The sequence below is a fragment of the Corythoichthys intestinalis genome, chromosome 8, assembly GCF_030265065.1.
Source record: "Corythoichthys intestinalis isolate RoL2023-P3 chromosome 8, ASM3026506v1, whole genome shotgun sequence".
NCBI lineage: Eukaryota > Metazoa > Chordata > Actinopteri > Syngnathiformes > Syngnathidae > Corythoichthys > Corythoichthys intestinalis.
In genome coordinates, this window is record NC_080402.1 from 6,473,161 (window position 1) to 6,496,763 (window position 23,603).

The window sequence follows — 23,603 nt, forward strand, 5'->3', positions numbered from 1 at the left end:
TCGTCCAAAGAGCATGTGTGCCCTCGAGTGGAGAAAATAGTTCCTAGTTTGAATAGTGAATGGTTCCTTTATAGCTACTATTATGAAATTAAAAGGATCAGATCTCCGGTTTTCCGTGGTCAATCGGTACCAAATAAAAACTGGGAGAGAGGTTAAAAGCCGCGCTTTCAAGTCATATTGAGGTCAGTGCTCTATGTCAAATACTTCATTTTTTTACGGCAGTTTAAAGACGCCACATGATTGAATAGGCTAGCATGATCATAGAACGGCAAACTTGCGTCTGATTGGTGTAATGAAGCCATGCGATTATTGTTCCAACGTCTCATTGGTGAAATTGGTAACGCTACTCTTTGCATCGCTAGCAAAAAAAATCCCAAAATATTTAATATGGAGAATAAAGAGGAAAAATGTAATGACTCTTGCGTAGCCCAAAGTAGCGGAGTAAGAGTAACGTTTTTTTCTTCACAAATCTACTCAAGTAAAAGTTAAAAGTATGGCTAAATAAGACTACTCTCAGAAGTACATTTTTCTGAAAAAAGTTACTCATGTAAATGTAACGGAGTATATGTAACGCGCTATTACTAGGTCTTTCAAACGATTAAAATTTTTAATCGAGTTAATTACAGCTTAAAAATTAATTAATCGTAATTAATCGCAATTCAAACCATCTATAAAATTTGCCATATTTTTCTGTAAATTATTGTTGGAATGGAAAGATAAGACACAAGATGGATATATACATTCAACATCTGGTACATAAGCACTGTATTTGTTTATTATAGCAATAAATCAACAAAATGGCATTAACATTATTAACATTCTGTTAAAGCGATCCATGGATAGAAAGACTTGAAGTTCTTAAAAGATAAATGTTAGTACAAGTTATAGAAATTTTATATTAAACCCCTTCTTAATGTTTTCGTTTTAATAATATTTGTAAAATTTTCAACCAAAAAATAAACTAGTAGCCCGCCATTGTTGATGTCAATAATTACACAATGCTCATGGGTGCTTAAGCCCATAAAATCAGTCGCACCCAAGCGCCAGCAGAGGGCGACAAAACTCCAAAAAACACAAGTAACAAGTTGGCATTGCACTGTGCTGTCATTTTAATCTGTTTGAGCGGGGCATATGCGTTAATTGCGTCAAATTTTTAACGTGATTAATTTAAAAAATTAATTACCGCCCGTTAACGCGATAATTTTGACAGCCCTAGTTATTACCCACCTCTGCCTCTGATGCAGCTCGGACTTCCAGTAGCAAAGTTAGTGGTGTTTCCCCTACCTCAGGGGTTTCCAAACTTTTTGCAAAGGGGGCCAGATTTGGGTTGGTAAAAATGTGGGGGGCCGACCTTGGCTGACGTCCTGTACGTAGAACAATATATTTAAGCAAAATTTAGCAAGCCATTCAGTGTGTCACATTTGCTTTATTATTTTTTTTTTTAATGAATAATTTCAACAATCTCGCAACTAGCCTTTGCGGCGTTCTCTTTCGACTCTCGGGCTCTTGCGATATACTACTGCTGTGAAATTAAACTAGCTTCAAGTTGCTTCAATTTCTCGCTGCGTATCTTCCCTGTAATCTTGTCGTACATGTCAGCGTGTCTTGTTTGGTAATATCGCCTCACATTGAAGTCTTTAAAAACAGCGACTGTCTCTTTGCAAATGAGGCAAGACACAGTTGTTGCGTATTTTTGTGAAGAAATAGTCCAATTTCCACCTATCCTTGAAGAGCCGGCCGTCACAGTCAACTTTTTTTTGTTGATTGTCGCCATTTTGGAAAATTGGAAGTAGAGGGTCACACGGAGTAATGTTGCTTAGCCCTTAAATACATGTGTAATAAGCGCTCTAATATCTATAACCTATGCAAAATCATGTTTTTTTCTTAACCTGCAGGTGCATGTGTTGACTTGCATCCATCATTTTTTTTCCCAAAAAGAAATGTCAAAATTCTAAATTAGTCTGAAAATCATGAAATTTTAGGTGTATCAAATGTGATACATTTGGCAATAAAGGGTTAAAGTGCTGCTGCCTTTTAGTGGGTAAATGAGGAGCAGCATTTAGTGTGTAAGCTACTTCATATGCTGGTTGCAGTACTGCTGACCAATTTATTAAGTCTGTGTGTGGGCCAGATGTTATTAATTTTATGACAGAGGCTGGGGGCCGGATGACATTTGACCAAGGGCCGCATTTGGCCCCCAGGCCGGACTTTGGACATGCCTGCCCTACCTCTTCTACATTGAGGTCTTTTTACGTTACTTACAGTGGCTGCTGCTGGCCGAAAAAAAACTTCTAATATCCCTCCTCTTTGTAGAGCGCGGAAGAGGCTGCGTGTTGTCGACATGAATCTGTCAGGGCTTTGTGAGTGTCTGTGTGGCAGGAGAGGGGGTCAAGTCATCAGCCAATCAAACATGCGTTTGACAGGGAAAAAGATGGACTGGCACATTCAGCAAGTAAGTCTGAACATAATAAAAATAATTCACTTAATAATGGTAGGGTCTATTCAATCCTTACAACATACTATGGGAAGACAATATAAATTACCTATACAACTGAACTCATTATAAAATGCAAATAAGGTTGCTTAAAAGTTGGTGGGGACAATTTGAGCATCTTGAAAAGTTGGTCGTGTTATGTCCCTACAGTCCCTATGCAAACCCCCGCCTTTGCTTCAAGTGATGACGTCCGAAACCTCGCTTGCACAGCTGAACCACGTGATTGCTTCGGGAAGTGGTTTGGATTTTGGCACGTGGTTTGACAGCTCGCTATATAGACACCTCAGGATACATTCGAAATGTGGGCAGTTGAAGCAGAGCTGCGATCAGTTGAGAGTTTGGATTGCGTTTAGATAGTTTCTATACAAGATTTAGGATAGCGTTAAGAAGTTTGGAGAAAGATTGGAGAGAGGGAGAAAGAGAAAAATTCCCATCCTGTAAATCAATGTCCAAGTTACACAAGCATAATATGTGCCCTTTTCCAAGTTAGACAAGCACTTTTATTGTCCTCGAATCACGTCATCATTCGAAATTATTATCTCAAGCCCCCATTTACTGCAAAATGGGCCCTAAGGGGTGCCATTCGTTTGTGCTACGTTTGCGTTAGTTGTTGGGATATCCCTCTGTTATTGAGAGAGTTGTTGTGCTTCATCAGCCGTGACGGGGGATGCTGCGATTGACGCCATCACTAGGAATCAATATCTCAATATCTATGAGAAGATAGCAGCACAAACGAAAATTGTTACAGCACAAACGAGCACAAACATAGCATAAACGAATGGCACCATTTGGTTCAAGAAGTCTCAAGAAGCATTGAACCACTCGAGCCAATTGGTTCAAGAAAGTGCTAACTTCTCAAAGCTTCATGTGTGCATCGTACCACATACTGGCTAAGTGTGTAATCACAGTCAGTTGACGCTCAACCACATACAGTGGGGCAAATAAGTAATTAGTCAACCACCAATTGTGCAAGTTCTCCTACTTGAAAAGATTAGAGAGGCCTGTAATTGTCAACATGGGTAAACCTCAACCATGAGAGACAGAATGTGGAAAAAAAACAGAAAATCACATTGTTTGATTTTTAAAGAGTTTATTTCCAAATTAGAGTGGAAAATAAGTATTTGGTCACCTACAAACAAGCAAGGTTTCTGGCTGTCAAAAAGGTCTAACTTCTTCTAACGAGCTCTAACGAGGCTCCACTCGTTACCTGTATTAATGGCACCTGTTTTAACTCATCGGTATAAAAGACACCTGTCCACAAGCTCAATCAGTCACACTCCAAACTCCACTATGGCCAAGACCAAAGAGCTGTCAAAGACCTAGTGAATGACCTACAGAGAGCTGGGACCACAGTAACAAAGGCTACTATCAGTAACACAATGCGCCGTCAGGGACTCAAATCCTGCACTGCCAGACGTGTCCCCCTGCTGAAGCCAGTACACGTCCAGGCCCGTCTGCGGTTCACTAGAGAGCATTTGAATGATCCAGAAGACGACTGGGAGACTGTGTTATGGTCAGATGAAACCAAAATAGAACTTTTTGGTAGAAACACAGGTTCTCGTGTTTTGAGGAGAAAGAATACTGAATTGCAGCTGAAGAACACCATACCCACTGTGAAGCATGGGGGTGGAAACATCATGCTTTGGGTTTTTTTTCTGCAAAGGGGCCAGGACGACTGATCTGTGTAAAGGAAAGAATGAATGGGGCCATGTATTGAGAGATTTTGAGTAAAAATCTCCTTCCATCAGCAAGGGTATTGAAGATGAGACGTGGCTGGGTCTTTCAGCATGACAATGATCCGAAACACACAACCAGGGCAACAAAGGAGTGGCGTCGTAAGAAGCATTTCAAGGTCCTGGAGTGGCCTAGCCAGTCTCCAGATCTCAACCCCATAGAAAATCTGCGGAGGGAGTTGAAAGTCCGTGTTGCCCAACGACATCCCCAAAACATCACCGCTCTAGAGGAGATCTGCATGGAGGAATGGGCCAAAATACCAGCAACAGTGTGTGAAAGGCTTCTGAAAAGTTACAGAAAACATTTGGCCTCCGTTATTGAGATGAACTTTTGGTATTGACCAAATACTTACTTTCCACCATGATTTCTAAATAAATTCTTTAAAAATCAAACAATGTAATTTTCAGTTTTTTTTTTTCACATTCTGTCTCTCATGGTTGAGGTTTACCTATGTTGACAATTACAGGCCTCTCTAACATTTTCAAGTGGGAGAACTTGCTCAATTAGTGGTTGACTAAATACTTATTTGCCCCAATGTACCTCTGGGAAGTTGGACCCCCATCAGACGCATATTTATACAAAAAATATGTCATTTGTTTATGCTAGGTTTGTTCTCGTTTGTGCTGAAATTTTTTTTCGTTTGTGCTGCTATCATTTCTGAGATATTAATAATTATTTTATAAGTCAGTCTAAGGTCAAACAGCCCACCATTTTGAATAAAAATTTGTTGATCTGTAGGCACCTCGGAGCTTTTCAGGTCCCTGATTATGTTTCCATTCAATGCCATTAAATCAATAAAACAAAAATATTTTGGGAGTGGCGACTCTTAGCCATTTCTTCATGCAGTCCTCCAAATCGTCTTTTTTGAGTGATTTGAATGAGTAATGCCAGCTTGTGTAAAACGGAAGTCGCAAGCAGAAATACGGAAATAAAGCGGAAGTACCTCGGAAACTTGTCTATAGAGCCACAAAATTTGACACACTACCTCGAATTGGCCCGATTAGAAGATTAATTTTGTTTTTGAATAAGGGTGTGGCTGCTCAGTGGCGCCTTATTTTTTGTAGGACCGTCTTCAATAGGTTTTTTTTCACCTAGGTGTGTGAAAGTATTTCTCATCTCAGGACATACAAACACATCTCCGTCAGCCATGCCCAAAACACAAAAGAGGGTCCACACAAAAAAACAGAGAAGTTTGAGCACATGATTGCCTCTCACGAGATGATGAGAGGGGATGATCTGCCACCACCCTGAGCTGCATGCCGTCCGAGTTGCGCCAAACTGCGAGGGCCTGTTCAGTCCTGCTTGCAGGCCTAGTTTTTTTTTTTTTTTTTGACTTAAAAAAGAGAAAACGATAGCAGCACAAATGAATATTTTTGCAGCACAAACGTAGCATAAACGAACGACACCATTTCGGGTCCATTTGGCAATAAATGGGGAGCTGCGTGATGACATCACTAGACATTACTATCTCAATAACTCAAAAACGGTAGCAGCGCAAACAACGTACAACAACACCGTAGCACAAATGATTGACATAATTTTTAGCCAATTTTCAAATCAAAATGGCGGGCAGATTGACTTCAGATTGACCTATAAAATAATTGTTAATATCTCAAAAACAATAGCAGCACAAACCAATAAAAATTCAGCACAAACAAACATCAACAAGTGACATAATTTTTGGATAAATTTGCATCTGATGGGGAGGCCAATTTTGAGGAGGTAAGTGGCTGAGCGACAACCAACTGTGGGTATACACTTAGCCAGTAGGTGGTACCTTGACACATGAATCTTTGAAAAATTAGCCATTCTTGAACCAATTGGATCATGTGGTTCAATGCGTTATGAGGCTTCATCTCACCAGCTCTCCTTGCTTAATAACACGTCATTAAATCGAAGGTCATTCAAGCTCACGGTTTCAAAACAAAACTAAAATGATAACATAGCAACAAACTAAATCATTTAACTAGCAATTAATGAAACAAGCGGAACAGTGAATGAAGAAATAATTAGAACAGAACATGTCGTTTGAATGCTATTTACTTATGTAGCGCTGCAATGCATGCTGGGAGGCATGTTGGAAGACAACAGTGTTGACAGCAGGTGGCAGCAGTCTGTCTCTCCCAATAGAGCAGTGATGGCTAAATGACGCTTACTGAAGCGATGAAGTGCTTCATGGTGGTTCATTTGCTCCATGGTGCTATTAAGTAGTCAAGAGGCTATCAGTGTTGATAATTATATGGCTAATTGTTTAAGAAAATGATATTAATGTGCTTGTGTATTATGAAATTTGGGTTGTTGGCTGTATAGTGTGAAATTCATGGTACATTTTGGCTAGTTTGAAAACGGTAAGTATTCTTCCAGCCTTGTTTATACAAAAGAATTAAACTCATTGGCTGCCGTTGACAGTGACAGCCGTCCAGTCCATTTGGCATATGAGTTAATCAGTAAACTGTTGAATCTCAAAGGGTTTTGAGTCCTAATATACCGGGGCACGGACTGATGGCTGTCCCAAGAGATGTCGGGTTCAATAGCTCATTATCATTACCATCATTTAGACCCGCTGCTTCAGTAATGAACAGTGTGGGACTTGTCACAGCCACAAATAAACACACATTGTACACTCATTAACTCATTAGATACTTGAGCTCAACCCTAAAATAAGACAAAAGCATTTATTATGATATGATATTACTTTTTGATGTGTGAATGAGGTAATCAAATGGCCGCAATGATAAATAAAAATAAAGGGGGCTGTTTGTTTTTTGCTGGAACAAAATTTGATGATATCACAAAGAAAACAGCTCTGAAACTAATAAATATAACCTTGAAAGTTCTAATTTTGGCCATTTACAGTAGATGCAATGATAAGTATTCAATGAACAGTTGCTTTTGGGTCAGTAAACCTTCGCGAATTAAAAGTATGACCAAAGCATATTTTTAAAAAATTTGTTGCCAGTGAGAACATTTTGTTGGGTTCATTTGCATCAACCCTACAGCGCGAACTAGTGGCAAGAGCAAGTCACTGATTTTGCTTATGCATGGTCAGTGTAGTTACAAGTAAGGTTGTTCCGATCATGTTTTTTTGCTCCCGATCCGATCCCGATCGTTTTAGTTTGAGTATCTGCCGATCCTGATATTTCCCGATCCGATTGCTTTTTTTGATCCCGATTCAATTCCAATCATTCCCGATAATTTTTCCCGATCATATACATTTTGGCAATGCATTAAGAAAAAAATGAATAAAACTCGGACGAATATATACATTCAACATACAGTACATAAGTACTGAATTTGTTTATTATGACAATAAATCCTCAAGATGGCATTTACATTATTAACATTCTTTCTGTGAGAGGGATCCACGGATAGACTTGTGACTTTGTATGTTGTGACTAAATATTGCCATCTAGTGTATTTGTTGAGCTTTCAGTAAATGATACTGTAGCCATGGCCAAATGCATGATGGGAAGTGGAACCATGACTGTGCGTAGTGCTACCAATGGATATATCTTCTCTGCGTTGGGAAATAACTTAAGGTGTTAAGAAAATGATCAGTTGCTACCTTGCTTTCCCACATTACTTCCCATGATATTTCTAATCGTAGGGAGAGGGATTGTAAGGCTTTAGCCAATTAAAAAAAGGCTCCAAAGGCTGCCAAAATTCACTCTAGTCATTATATGCTGCCTTAAATATATATATATATGCTTGCGCGACAATGCGTGAGTGAGTCGTGCAGCGCATGCATTAATTACGTTAAATATTTTAACGTGATACATTTTTAAAACAATTAATTACTGCCGTTACCTAACCCTTTGATAACCCTACCTGAAGCCTAAACTGAAGACTGCGGATGAGTGTAACATACTATGTTTGTAACGTTAAATACAATTAGAAAACGATTTAATTAAAAAATACACGTACATGGCCGATATTTTTTTGCCCATTCCGATACTTTGAAAATGACGTGATCAGATGCCGATCGATCAGGACATCTCTAGTTCCAAGACTTTTTGTAAGACTACATTTTAAGGCCCATGTCCACGTGTCTGTTGCCATAATGACCCTTTGTGAGCCATTAAAAGGAAGTAGGTTTTTCCAGGATCTTAGGCAGCTTATAGAGCCAAGAAATTTGGCATAATTGGCCTGATTATGAGGTTAATTTTGGTTTTGAATAAGGGCGTGGCTGCACAGCTCTATGGTCCCTTCTTTTTGGTGGACCTTCTTCAATAGGAGTTTTTTCTCCTAGGTGTGTGAATGCATTTCTAATCGCAAAAAAGAGGTGACTTTCGAGCATGTTAGGTTCTCGTTAGATGATTAGAGGGGGACGATCTGTCACCATCCTGACCTGCGTGCAGTCCGAGTTTGCGTGATGTCCAAGTTGCGCCAAACTGCGAGGGCCTGTTCAGTCCTGGCCTAGTTGTACCTGTTATTGGTTTGTAGTTGCACTGTCTGCTCCACATCTGCCTTCATGAATAAAAAAATCTCGTATTCATGTTTTAGGACACATTCAACTTTGTTGAATTGCAGGTACCTCGGAGATTTTCAGGTCCCTGACTGCGTTTCCGTTCACTGTCATCAATAAAATACAAAAATATTTTGGTTGTGGCGACTCTTAGGAATTTCTTCATGTTGTCCTCCCATGTCTTGATGATGGCAGATGGATGCGGCATTTCCAAATTGTCTATTTTGATGGATTTTGATGAGTAATGCTACTCTAGCTTCATTGTTGTTTTAGTTAGAGAACGTGTGAAACGGAAGTCGCGAGCAGAAATGTGTAAGTAAGGCGGAACTACCTCGGAAATTTGGCACACTTGGTCGAATTGGCCCGATTATAATATAAGATTAATTTTGGTTTTGAATAAGGGCGTTGCTGCACAACTCAGCGGTGCCTCTTTTTATAGGACCGTCTTCACAATAAGGATTTTTTCATCTAGGTGTGTGAAAGTATTTCTCATCTCAACACATACAAAATCTCTGTCAACCATGCCTACAACACAAAAGAGGTTCCACACATTCAGTCCTTGTAGGCCTAGTTAATATCTTTTTTTTTTTTAACTTTAAAAAGCATTTTGTTCTTGTTGTTACGGAACTTGGGTGGATGAGCGGTGTGGACCCAAAAGCAGGGAAACAAATGCGAAACAAGGCAGGGAGGCAAGGCCGGGTGGCAGTGAACTCAAAAATGGTTTGATGAGAATGAACAAAAACACAAAGTACCAACAAAAGGACAGCAGATCAAATAAAAGACACCAAAACTTACATAAAAAGGGAATACAGAAACACAAGGGCTTAGGCATAGATATCGACACACTAGGATAGACCTCGACAATGACGCAACAAGGAGTGAAAAGAAACTAGGAGCTTATATGCACACACACAGACAAGGGGTAACGTGACAACGAGGAACAGGTGGGTGACAAATGAGGATGCAGGTTGGAGGATACACTAGGAGCGGGTACAACAGGTGAAATCATTGAGCAAACACAGGGACACACTAGGAGGTAACCAACACAAAACTTTACACTTGTATTTATATAACATTTTTAAAATATTACTTTTAATTAGTGTATTGTCCCGAATATGAGACAGTGTTTTATGCATTGAAATAAGACTGAAAAGTGGGGGTCGTCTGATATTCGCGGTCTAGACGTTATACCCATTCACGGCGCTAGATATCATTGAAGCGATGTTCTGTCAGGACAGATCTCAGCTACTCTCAAGTTTAACCAGTTTGCATTATTTTATTGCAATGTTTTTCCTAATTCTGGTTTGTTTAAAGACTACAGTTACAATTAGACTTCACTTTGATGGTTAATGCAGTTATTGCAATTTTGTTGTTTTATCACAATAGATGTGTTTATTCACATTTCAAAAACAAGAAGCCATTCATTTACGAATGTGATTGCACTTCATTTTAAATATTTAAATGTTCAGATATTAAGATTTGAATGAGGCAAAATAACATAATTTTTCTCTCAAATATATTGTTATAATCATTTGTTTCAGATGTACTGTAATTATTTACTGTATAAAAATTAATTTGGTGTTCAAAAAGTTTTTTTTTCAAATTTTAGTCTTGAAAAAGAGGGGGTCGTCCTATAATCTGGGTCATCTTATATTCAGGCCAATACAGTATATTTACGACGGCAGAGGTTTCTTTGCATTTTATGAGATATCGCCGATCCGATCACGTGATCGGAAATCGGGCCCAACATGTCATTTTAAAAAGTTTGGAATCGGGCGAAAAAGACCGGATTTTGAAAAACTTTTTAAAACTCACTGCCTGCCATTGATGGCGAAAGACATCCCATCTATTTTGATAAATTTGGATTGGACATCCATCACCGTCAAAGACAGTGAAACATGATCACTAAATGCCAGCCTTCCCAGTTCAAATGAATTCCACATATCTCGCATACGCGGAGATTAAGGGGGGGCCAAGGGGCAATGTCATTGCATGTAATTGACTTTCTGATATATGAATTTAAAATTAAGACTTTGCCGGTTAAATGTTGTCTATAAACATTGTAAAGCAATAAAACAAACAACAAAAATGAATGAAATGAACAAAACAAAAAAAATACGTATATAATGGGTCAAAATTAATGGGTCAAAATTATTTTTCAAACAGATCATGTGACTAGCATCCTAGAGATGGTCATTTGCTTTATATGTAATATAATATATGATATATGTAATTCTTTCAATCTTAAACTTCCAAAAGCGAGAACAACTACTGAGCGAGAACCAAGGATTGAAGATGTGGACCATGAAACGCCGGAGAGGACCGCCAAAATGGTGAGCGGCGTTTCCGTTTGCCCCACTAAATATGTTAATTGCATAAAAGAGCCACCACCGGGCTTATCATATTTAATGGACGACAATCTTGGCCATAAGCATAGCTGTCCTAAGCAGCCTGATGTAGAATTATCCTAAAAAATGATGGGAAACAAAAAACACTAGACACGTCCCGATCGATCGGGTCCGATCACGTCATTTTCAAAGTATCGGAATCGGCAAAAAAAATATCGGCCATGCCTTTTTTTCTTTTATATATATATTTTTTAATGAAATCGTTTTCTAATTGTATTTAACGTTACAAACATAATATGTTACACTCATCCAGAGTCTTTAAATTAGGCTTAAGGTAGGGTTATCAAATTTATCCCGATAACGGCGGTAATTAATTTTTTAAAAAATGTATCACGTCAAAATATTTAATGCAATTAATACATGCGCTGCACGACCCACTCACGCATTGTCGCGCTCAATCTGTAATGGCGCCGTTTTACCTACATAGAGAGACAAAAGGCAGCGTATAATGAGTAGAGTGAATTTTGGCAGCCTTTGGAGCCTTTTTTTAATAGGTTAAAGCCTTACGCTCCCTCTTCCTTTGATTAAAAATATCATGGGAAGCAATGTGGGGAAGCAAGGTAGCAATTGATCTTTTTCTTAACACCTTATATTATTTCCCAACGCAAAGAAGATATATCAATTGGTAGCACTACACTTCCCATCATGCATTTGGGCATGGCTACAGTATCATTTACTGAAAGCTCAACAAATACATTAGATGGCAATATTTAGTTACAATATACAAAGTCACAAGTCTTTCTATCCGTGGATCCCTCTCACTGAAAAATGTTAATAATGAAAATGCCATCTTGAGGATTTATTGTCATAATAAAAAAATACAGTACTTATGCACTGTATGTTGAATGTATATATTCGTCCAAGTTTTATTCATTTTTTTCTTAATGCATTGCCAAAATGTATATGATCGGGAAAAATTATCGGGAATGATTGGAATTGAATCGGAAGCAAAAAAAAAAGCAATCAGATCGGGAAATATCGGGATTGGCAGATACTCAAACTAAAACGATCGGGATCGGATCGGGAGCAAAAAAACATGATCGGAACAACCCTAGTTAATTGTATAACAGAGCCACCACCGGGCGTACCATATTTAATGGACGACGATCTTGGCCAAAAGCATAGCTGTCCTAAGCAGCCTGATGTAGAATTCACCTAAAAAATGATGGGAAATATTAAAAAGCTCATTTTCAACGTATTATCATAAATGTTCCTGGCTGAAGAATTATTCTTGAGCCTCTCCACACTTTTTGGGCCCCTCAAGGTGACAGTCTGATGTGTGGGCCCGAGGGGAGTGGGGTGGGGGCAATCACATACCCCTAAGCTCCACCCCTGGTCGACAACTTTAATTATAACACATAACCAATATAGTACATTGAACAATTCAGTGTTTTCTGAATGTATGACAGACAATTGGGATTCAATACATAGTGCAGGTGTACCTAATAATATGATGTGTGAGTTTACATCCACACAATATAGTACATGTGGGCTTTTGGCCCACGTACGAATATGCAATATCTCATTTAATTAGCAAAGCCAAGCCCTCGGACTTCCAGGCATATGGTCTTCATTCTCCCACGGCCTCGGCCAAGTTATGAATATGCATACGGTGGGACCTCGGTAGCTCGTTAGCTGCCAATGAATTCAATGCGAACCTAATCCCAGACCTGTTTTTTAGCCCTTGACCAAACGTGCAAGTGGAGCTTCGGGACGCTTGACTTGCTTGAAATGACTACCTTGGGAATAAGCTGACTAGTACACCTTTGTCAATTTATACCAGCGCAAAAAGACTGTTGAGTGACCAGACAATCTTTAACGTATTCATACACCTCACTTGTCAAGATTAAAAAAGGTTTGGTGGAATAATTATTCGGGAACCAAAACCAATGGAGACGACTCCATTGCAACGACACAAAACGTTTGTTTTTTACGTCCGGCGCCGTCAATAACATTCACACATAGGCGTCCAAGGCCAATCCTCCCAGATTAAATGAATTTGACAGGTATCGTTTTCAATGGCAGGCAATAAGTTAAGAAAGGCGCTTGAAATATTAATTTCAAATGATGACAGGACTCGCAGCCCCCCATTTACTCTAAAATGGACCAAAAGGGGTGCCATCGTTTGTGCTACGTTTGCGCTAGTTGTTGGGACACCTCTCTGTTATCGAGAGAGTTGGTACGCATTGTCCGTCGCAACGGAGGTACAGCGATGGAAGTCATCACTCGAAATTCATATCTCAATATCCATAAAACGATAGCAGCACAAACGAACATGAGCAAAAACATCGCGTAAATGAATGATACCATTTTGGGCCCATTTTGCAATAAATGGGTGGCTGTATCACTCCAAATAAATACATTGGGGCAAATAAGTATTTAGTCAACCACCAATTGTGCAAGTTCTCCTACTTGAAAAGATTTGAGAGGCCTGACATTGTCAACATGGGTAAACCTCAACCATGAGAGATAGAATTGGGAAAAAAAAAAACAGAAAATCCCATTGTTTGAAGAATTTATTTCCAAATTACAGTGGAAAATAAATATTTGGCCTCCTACAAACAAGCAAGATTTCTGGCTGACAAAGAGGTCGAACTTCTTCTAACGAGGTCTAATGAAGCTCTACTCATTACCTGTATTAATTGCACCTGTTTTAATTCATTATTGGTATATATGTCCACAATCTCAGTCAGTCACACTCCAAACTCCACTATGGCCAAGACCAAAGAGCTGTCGAACACACTCCAAACTCCACTATAGCCAAGACCAAAGAGCTGTCGAAGGACACCAGAGACAAAATTGTAGACCTGCACCAGGCTGGGAAGACTGAATCTGCAATAGGTAAAACGCTTGGTGTAAAGAAATCAACTGTGGGAGCAATTATTAGAAAATGAAAGACATAAAAGACCACTGATAATCTCCCTCGATCTGAATTCTTTCTGAGAAAGAATACTAAATTGCATCCGAAGAACACCATACCCACTGTGAAGCATGGGGGTGGAAACATCATGCTTTGGGGCTGTTTTTCTGCGAAGGGACCAGGACGACTGATCTGTGTAAAGGAAAGAATGAATGGGGCCATCTATCGAGAGATTTTGAGTGAAAATTGCCTTCCATCAGCTAGGGCATTGAAGATGAGACGTGGCTGGGTCTTTCAGCATGACAATGATCCCAAACACACAGCCAGGGAAACAAAGGAGTGGCTTCGTAAGAAGCATTTCAAGGTCCTGGTGTGGCCTAGCAAGTCTCCAGATCTCAACCCCAAAGAAAATCTGTGGAGGGAGTTGAAAGTCCGTGTTGCCCAACGACAGCCCCAAAACGTCACTGCTGTAGAGGAGATCTGCATGGAGGAATGGGCCAAAATACCAGCAACAGTGTGCGAAAAGCTTGTGAAGAGTTACAGAAAACGATTGGCCTCCATTATTGCCAACAAATGGTACATAACAAAATATTGAGATGAACTCTTGGTATTGACCAAATACCTTTTTTCCATCATGATTTGCAAATAAATTCTTTAAAAATCAAACAATGTGATTTTCTGTTTTCCCCCCCACATTCTGTCTCTCATGGTTGAGATTTACCCATGTTGACAATTACAGGACTCTATAATTTTTTCAAGTGGGAGAACTTGCACAATTAGTGGTTGACTAAATAACACAGAAAACACAGACAAGGCTGAAAAAGCTGTTTCTGCTCTTGCACCCCTCTTTAAAATAAACTGCTGTATTTTAAGCCAAAAGAACTGTTGTGTTTGATAGAACAAAATGTCTATATGCTGCCATAGCAGATTCATGGCGCATTAAGCCCTCAAACTATTTTTAATTTCTCAGTTTTACCTTGGAGCCCCCCGTTTACAGACACCGCACAACCGCTTTTGTTTCAATCCAGCCATAAAAAGAAGGTAAGTAATTATATCTATAATTCGAAATGTCTATTATTTTTAGCTTAGAATCATTAACTGATGTCTATTACTTAGTTTTTATAAAATGACTTTATAAAATTATTCACTCGCATATTTTAAATTTAACGCCCTCCTGTTCAAAAATGATCTTCCCCCCAGAAAATTTAGATTTTAAGCTTTCCAATGATTTATCACACATGCATATCGGACAATTTTGAAATTTGGCCAAATTGTGGGTTTCAGAGCGGAACTTCAAGTCACCTGAGTATTTTCCACCACACAGTCGACCTGACGCAATCAGTTCACAATTTTGCCGAAACTGGGTCGAAATGGCTATTTGAGTGTTACAGGGTGCCGACTCATAGGCGGAGTTTGACTTTTGGGCTGGGGGGCACAGCATGTTGATGACCCCAAAATGCAGTGTCAGCATTAAAATTAACTTACAAGAATATTTATAATGAGTTGAAAATTAGCGTTTTTTTGTTTTTCATCATTCTTGAGGGGAATTCTAAATCAGGATGCTTTGGACAGCTATACTCACCAAGATTGTCATCCATTGAATATGGTATGCCCGCCGGTGTTGTGCCAGTGTAGTTACCCAGGTCAGAATTTCTATCCCCTGGGCGGAGCCATATGGAGGTAGATTTGTGTCTTCATTATTCGATCCCCCCAAAAATGTGTTTGAATGCAAAAATAAATTTGAAACTCAAAATGCATTAGAAAGCTATTTTTTTGTTTTTTTTGTTTTTTTTTTTTGATTGAAGCAACTTTTTTGATTGAAGTAAAGTTGTTTTGCGTTTGGGCCACATTTTGGCTAGGATATTTGTGTCTTCCTTATTCAATCAAAAAAAGTTGCTTCAAACAAAAAATATATATTTTCAAATGAAAAATCACTTCGATCAAAAAAAGAAAAATTCCAATCATAGAAAAAAGGTTTTTGAATGCGAAAAAATATTTGAGACTCAAATATTTGCATTTGAACATTTAATTTTTAGTTAAAAAAGTTTGATTGTAGCCATCCTTTTTGTGTCTGGGTCATATTATGGGTAGGACATTTGTGTCTCTATCACTCAATCCCCCAAAAAGTTGCTTCAATCAGAAAAAAAAAAAAAAAAATTCAAACAAAGAAAAAATCATTTGAAAAATAAAATTGCCCTCCCCTAATTTTTGTTGTTGTTGTAAATAATATGCAAAGCAAATGACCGTCTAAGGTGCTAGTCACATGATCTGTTCGAAAAAAATTTTTTTGATCCATTATAAAAATATATTTATTTGTTCATTTCATACATTTTGTTTTTTGCTTTAATGCTTTACAACTTTTATTTTATATTTATCTGTCTGTCTGTCTGTCTGTCTATCTATCTATATACACACACAATATACACAAAAATACACATGGTCCCAGGCTTCAACTGGGACTGTGTGCTTTGGTCAGATGAGACCAAGATTGAGCTTTTTGGCAACAAACACTCTAAGTGGGTCTGGCGTGCCACGAAAGATGCCCATGCTGAAAAGCACCTCATACCCACTCTGAAGTATGGGAGTGGGCCAGTGATGCTGTGGGGCTGTTTCACTTCCAAAGGCCCTGGGAACCTTGTTAGGGTGCATGGCATCATGAATGCTTTGAAAGACCAGGACATTTTAAATCAAAATCTGTTGCCCTCTGCCCGAAAGCTGAAGATGGGTCATCACTGGGTCTTTCAGCAAGACAATGACCCTAAACATATGGCCAAATCTACACAGAAATGGTTCACAAGACACAAAATCAAGCTTGTGAAACATTATAGGAGAAGATTAGGTGCTGTTTTGTTGGCAAAAGGGGGTTGTACAAAGTATTAACACCAGGGGTGCTAATAAGTGTGACACACATTATTTGATGTCAAATAATTATTTCTTTATGTGGGATTTTTTTCCCTACTGAATAAATGCACTTGTATTAAAGGTTGGATTTTTGTCTTTTTTTCCATTAAGGTCCCATATTATTTGAATTAAAAAAAAAATATTCGAAGCTAAAAAACACATCTTAACCAGGGGTGCCAATAATTATGGAGGGCACTGCATATATACATATACTGTACATATATCTAATATATATATATATATATATATCTATTAGGGCTGTCAAACGATTAAAATTTTTAATCGAGTTAATTACAGCTTAAAAGTTAATTAATCGTAATTAATCGCAATTAATCGCAATTCAAACCGTCTATAAAATATGCCATATTTTTCTGTAAATTATATACATATTCTGTAAAATAAATTGTTGGAATGGAAAGATAAGACACATAATGGATATATACATTCAACATACTGTACATAAGGACTGTAGTGGGCATTTCACTCTACTGTCATTTAAATCCGTCTATGCTGTCCTCACTCCGAAGCGTCTACTTTTTCCAAAGCTAGACAGCTAGTGAACGACGCCTTAATAATTCTTCTTCCTTTTTCATCTGATTTATTAATAAAATGGCCTCAAACCATTGTCCTCTTTAGACCGTCGTAAAACTACAAAAAAAAAGTACACAAGCATTGCATTAGCAACAACGTTAGCTTAGCACGCTATACAGGTTCACTAAACATAAACAAAAAGAGTCTCATACAAAAAATATAACATTTCGCTTACTGACATAATATGTACATTCTTTACAACAACCATACTTACGGACAAATCTTGTCCAAGGATCATATAAGCACAACATTATCAGCCCGAGACGTCGTGCAGCCATAATGAACTGGTAAGAAAACAATAAACCATGTCGCAAAGCGACCACAAGAGTTGGCTGTTGGACAGCATAAAAAGCCTTGCTGTAAAACTTACCAAAAGGCAGAAAACTTTCTGAGCGGAACATGTGCGTTAATTGCGTCAAATATTTTAACGTGATTAATTAAAAAAATTAATTACCGCGCGTTAACGCGATAATTTTGACAGCCCTAATATATATATATATATATATATATATATATATATATATATATATATATATATATATATATATACACATATATATATACACATATATATATATATACACACATATATATATATATATATACATATATATATATATACACATATATATATATACATATATATATTAGAGATGTCAGATCACGTCATTTTCAAAGTATCGGAATCGGCTAAAAAATATCAGCCATGCCTTTTTTTTAATATCTATATATTTTTTCATTAAATCGTTTTCTAACTGTATTTAACGTTACAGACATAATATGTTTCACTCTTCCAGAGTCTTTAGTTTAGGCTTAAGGTAGGGTTATCAAATTTATCCTAATTACGGCCGTAATTAATTTTAAAAAAATGTATCACGTTAAAATATTTAACGGAATTAATGCATGCGCAGCACGACCCACTCACACATTGTCGCGCTCAATCTGTAATGGCGCCATAAAAGGCAGCGTAAAATGAGAAGAATGAATTTTGGCAGCCTTTGGAGCCTTTTTTTAATTGGCTAAAGCCTTACAATCCCTCTCCCTATGATTAGAAATATCATGGGAAGCAATGTGGGGAAGCAAGGTAGTAATTGATCACACTATGTTATTTCCCAACGCAGAGAAAATATATCAATGGGTAGCACTACGCACAGTCATGGTTCCACTTCCCATCATGCATTTGGGCATGACTACAGTATCATTTACTGAAAGCTCAACAAATACACTAGATGGCAATATTTAGTCACAATATACAAAGTAACAAGTCTCTATCCATGGATCCATCTCACAGAAAGAATATTAATAATGTAAATGTCATCTTGAGGATTTATTGTCTTAATAAACAAATACAGTACTAGTGTACTGTATGTTGAATGTATATATTCGTCCGAGTTTTATTCATTTTTTTCTTAATGCATTGCCAAAATGTATATGATCGGGAAAAATGATCGGGAATGATTGGAATTGAATCGGGAGCAAAAAAAAAAAAAAAGCAATTGGATCGGGAAATATCGGGATCGGCAGATACTCAAACTAAAACGATCGGATCGGGAGCAAAAAAAACATGATCGGAACAACCCTAATATATATATGTCAATTACATGTAATGACAGTTTTCGGCCACCAGGTCCCCCCTTAAACTCCGCTTATGTGCCGACCCCTGGTCTAGTGTGAAAGCCCCCTAAAATTATTTTTGCATTGCAAAAATAAATAAAAATAGCCTTTATAATCTTGAAAAAACGTACAGGTTACAAATTATAAGGTCAAATTTGGATTCAGCACCCCAAATTACGTAAGGACTACAGTTTTAATTAAAAAAATTAGACCGTAACAAACCTTTTCATGCCACTAAACCCCATTTTTGTCCTTCTCAGTACCAGTACTACGCAAGATGATAAAATAGTCGAATCTTCTTGTGTTGACAAGTTTTTAAAACGCACTAAGACTAACATTTTACATTTATTAACTACATGTCACAATCTGTCATTATATTTTTTAAAATAGAGTTGAACCAGTAGTTGTACTTATAGCGCAGTCTTTGTCAACACGTCCTTGGAAAATGGCCCCAGCACTAAAAAACCTGGATAAAAAAAAAATGCAACCATTTTCGGCTCACGTTTTGTGCAATCAATACTAAAAAAAAGTGCACTTTTGATGGAGGTATTCATTCATTCGGTGTCAAACCACCGTTTAAAAAATGTTGACCCTCGTATCTACAGGTCTTTTTTTGTTGATGATTTTCGCACAAAGACGCCACACTTGCGTCGTGACACAAAATCAACTCATCACGCGAGCAAGTAAAGTCCCATACCGAAGCTTGCAGACACCTTCTCCGCAGGGTTGTCCATCCAGGGGAGTGTGCATGTGTGGGGGGAGGCGTTTTTTTCCCTCTCACTTAGCTTTTCCTCAAGGTAGGACAGACACTTTCTGCTTGTCGACTGACTCATTTGAAGGCAAACGATAAGGAAAAAGACGACCAGGAAGAAGGCGACGTAGTGAGAGCTCGTCAACGTCCGACTTTCCGAACCGAACACGAGCCGGTTCCGAAGCCTCTGTCCCGCCAATTGAATCACCTACGAGTATCAACTTCAAGTTTTACCGATTCCCGGCGCGCGACGAGGAGAAAGTTCCCCGCTTGAGGGCGAAAGCAGACTTTTGGAGTGCAGCAGGACGCCAAGTTTGCCAACGAGCTAAAGGAGTTCGCCAGTTCTACCAGATGCGACATGCAGCCATGGTAATTAACATTTTTGCTTTCTTTATTAAGTCAATTTAAGTTTAAAACACAGATTTAGAAGCTGAAACTGGCGATTACGCGGGTTATTCTGCGGTAAGTGAACGCATCATAGCTGATTGAAAGTTGCCATGGATATGACTTATTTTACGTTCATATTTTTATTAGAAACATTTGTAATTCCAAAAAAATACACTAAATACAGCTATTAGCCTCCAAGAAATGCAATTATTAAAAGTAATTATTTATTTTTTTAAATGATTAAAGCTCTAAAACGGTCAAAAAAATGGCAAAAGTGAAGTCTATAAGCATGTAAACACCTTTAACCTTTAGACAGTGCACTCATTTAACATATTGGCTGCCATTGACGGCGCTAGACGTCTAATGCATGTTTACTGGGAGGGCTCGGAGGGCGAATGATCGCTGCCAACCTCTCCCAGTCCAAATGGATTGGACGTCTAGTGCCGTCAATGTCACTGAAAGATTAGCACCCAGTTTAAATGAATTGGACTTTTATCATTGTTAATAACAGGCAATGATTTGCATACTATAAAATTAAAAAAATTATAAAAAGATAACTATAAATTGGTAGTTGGGGCCAAAACAGATTTTTATTCATTTGAAATGTATTATTTTGTTTTTATTTTCATTTTACGGATAACTGAATTAAATACAATAATGATCAATCACTGAAAAAAACATGTGGATTTAACGTTTTGGGTCACATCGGCCACAGAATGTGATGGATGTATATATTTAATGACCAAAAACAGTCACTTTCCCTATAAAGCAGGGGTCCCCAAACTTTTTCCTGTGAGGGCCAAATAACTTTTCCCTTCTCTGATGGGGGGCCGGGGTCAGTTTGTAACAAAAGATGTGATGATTGCAGGAGTGCCTAAATGTAAAAATGTATTGTTTTTCAGAAAGCCACAATCAAATAACCCTTTCTGGATTCTTCACGGAACAAAAGTAAATAAAATAATAATAATATAATATAATATAATATAATATAATAATAAATCTATTAATTAATTAGATAATAACCAAATAACCCTCTCTGGGTTCTTCACAGAAAAAAGCCAGGAAATAAATAACACTATTGAAATTTTTTTTTTTTTTTTTTAAATACAAAAAAATAAAAAATTTTTTTGTTTTTTTTTTCATTTTTTTCCCCAATTTTTTTTTTTTTTGTATTGTTCAGGGGGCCGGACCAAACGTGGCCACGGGCCGTATTTAGGCCCGTGGGCCGTAGTTTGGGGACCCCTGCTATAAAGGATTAAATTATAAGCTTTTTTTTTGCCTTTTACACAACACCATTGAGCCTTGCATGTTTATTTTGTTGCCATTTCCACATTATTTGAAGGCCTAAAATTCCTTTAGGCCTCATTTGTGACTTCTTGAAATAACCTTTCATGGTTGTCAAGTCTAGAAAAGTATCTATTTCACCACTGGGAAGGCAAATAAAAGGCAAAAAAAAATACAATGTTGTCCTCTTATCAGCTTTGAGCTCAGTTAACCTAAAAAAAAAAACCTCACACACATAACCACTCCATGTCGTACATTTTAGTGGACAGCTCATAGGAAGGTGGGAGCAGAAATAACGAAACGGTGCGAGATGAATGGTCTGGCGCTTGAAAGCACCGCCAAAGTATCTTCGCACATTCATCAATGAGCGTTTGTCACGCACTGGATTTTTTGGCCTGACCTGTGAGTGCTTGTGTGTCACTGATGTTTTGGAGGTCCTGTGCTGCCCGTGAAAAGAATGCCAATTCACATTCCAGGGGTGTCATGCTTGAAAGCGTTAGGATGATATTTTAATTCATCGGCTGCCATTGACATCTATCTGTGTCAGTGGTGCTGAAACGGTAGAAGCTGTAGTTGTCAACCCGGTCGTGATTCCAGTGGAACTTCGGGAATCATGAGACAGGAGAGAAATGTGTGTGCGGAGCTGCCGGTTAGTCGGTTCAATAATCTCCTGGACAGGTGGGCCAGCGAAGACCCTCTCGGCCGCTGCCCCTTAGAGAGGCTGCTAATGAAGAGAAAGGCTGCTTAGAGGTGCTCCGCTCCGACCCCATCAACCTACCCGGTACCCCCTGCTGGTTTCCTCTGATTACTGCCCAATAGTAGAGTACTCCATCTTCTCCATTCCTGTGACTGCACTATCCCTTTTGAACTAGAATCACCTGAGGAATAATGACAGTTGTAATGCCGCAAATGATGATATGATAGTAGGCATGTGCCGGTATGATATTGTAATCTTAAACCAAAATATCACAGTTTCACGGTATCATGGTATTGCAAATACAGCTCTAAAATGTGTTACTTTGAGATACTTTGAACAGGATTTTTATTTTTCAAAACATATGAGCAATTGGAACATAAGTATAACTAGCCCTGCAAGCAGGACTCAATGGGCCCTCGGGAGTCCTGTGTTGATTTCTCCAATTTCTTTTCGGTGATTTTTTGGGGGGGTCATTAGGTTTTTTTTCCCTTCGAGGAGGAGTCGGTCTCGTAAAAAAGGCCATTTCCTGTTCCCAGCAGGGGGCGCCAGGCCTAATGGGTGATATTTCAATGAAGTCGAGTTCAGGCTGGGATACATCACGTACATGCCAAATATGAAAGAGATTGAACGTTGTATGGGGGAGTTATTAGGAGGGTTGTTCCGATCATGTTTTTTTTGCTCCCGATCCGATCCCGATCGTTTTAGTTTGAGTATCTGCCGATCCCGATATTTCCCGATCCGATTGCTTTTTTTTTCTGCCCCCGATTCAATTCCAATCATTCCCGATAATTTTTCCCGATCATATACATTTTGGCAAAGCATTAAGAAAAAAATGAATAAAACTCGGACAAATATATACATTCAACATACAGTACATAAGTACTGTATTTGTTTATTATGACAATAAATCCTCAAGATGGCATTTACATTATTAACATTCTTTCTGTCAGAGGGATCCACGGATAGAAAGACTTGTGACTTTGTATATTGTGACTAAATATTGCCATCTGGTGTATTTGTTGAGCTTTCAACCCAAATGCATGTTGGGAAGTGGAACCATGACTGTGCGTAGTGCTACCAATTGATATATCTTCTCTGCGTTGGGAAATAACTTAAAGTGTTAAGAAAAAAATCAAATGCTACCTTGCTTCCCCACATTGCTTCCCATGATATTTCTAATCATAGGGAGAGAGATTGTCAGGCTTTAGCCAATTGAAAAAAGGCTCCTAAGGCTGCCAAAATTCACTCCACTCATTTTACGCTGCCTTTTACCTCTCTATATAGGTAAAACGTCGCCATTACAGATTGAGCGCGACAATGCGTGAGTGGGTCGTGCTGCGCATGCATTACTCTGGATGAGTGTAACATATTATGTCTGTAACATTAAATACAATTTGAAAACGATTTAATTTAAAAA

The 23,603-nt window shown here is 38.3% G+C and overlaps 1 protein-coding gene across 4 annotated transcripts in view; it reads left to right on the top strand.

Annotated features, from left to right (window-relative positions):
* The first annotated feature begins 19,872 nt into the window (after positions 1-19,872).
* The window catches only part of bnc2 (basonuclin zinc finger protein 2), a 467,285-nt gene continuing 463,554 nt past the window's right edge, over positions 19,873-23,603 (top strand). For 3 of the 4 annotated variants that reach the window (XM_057842555.1, XM_057842557.1, XM_057842560.1), the window contains exon 1: positions 19,873-20,187. In XM_057842555.1, coding sequence (XP_057698538.1) covers positions 20,170-20,187 — 18 coding nt within the window. In that variant the 5' untranslated portion in view covers positions 19,873-20,169. Of the gene's footprint in view, positions 20,281-23,603 lie in introns of all 4 variants that reach the window. The other variant, XM_057842558.1, reaches the window with a different exon arrangement.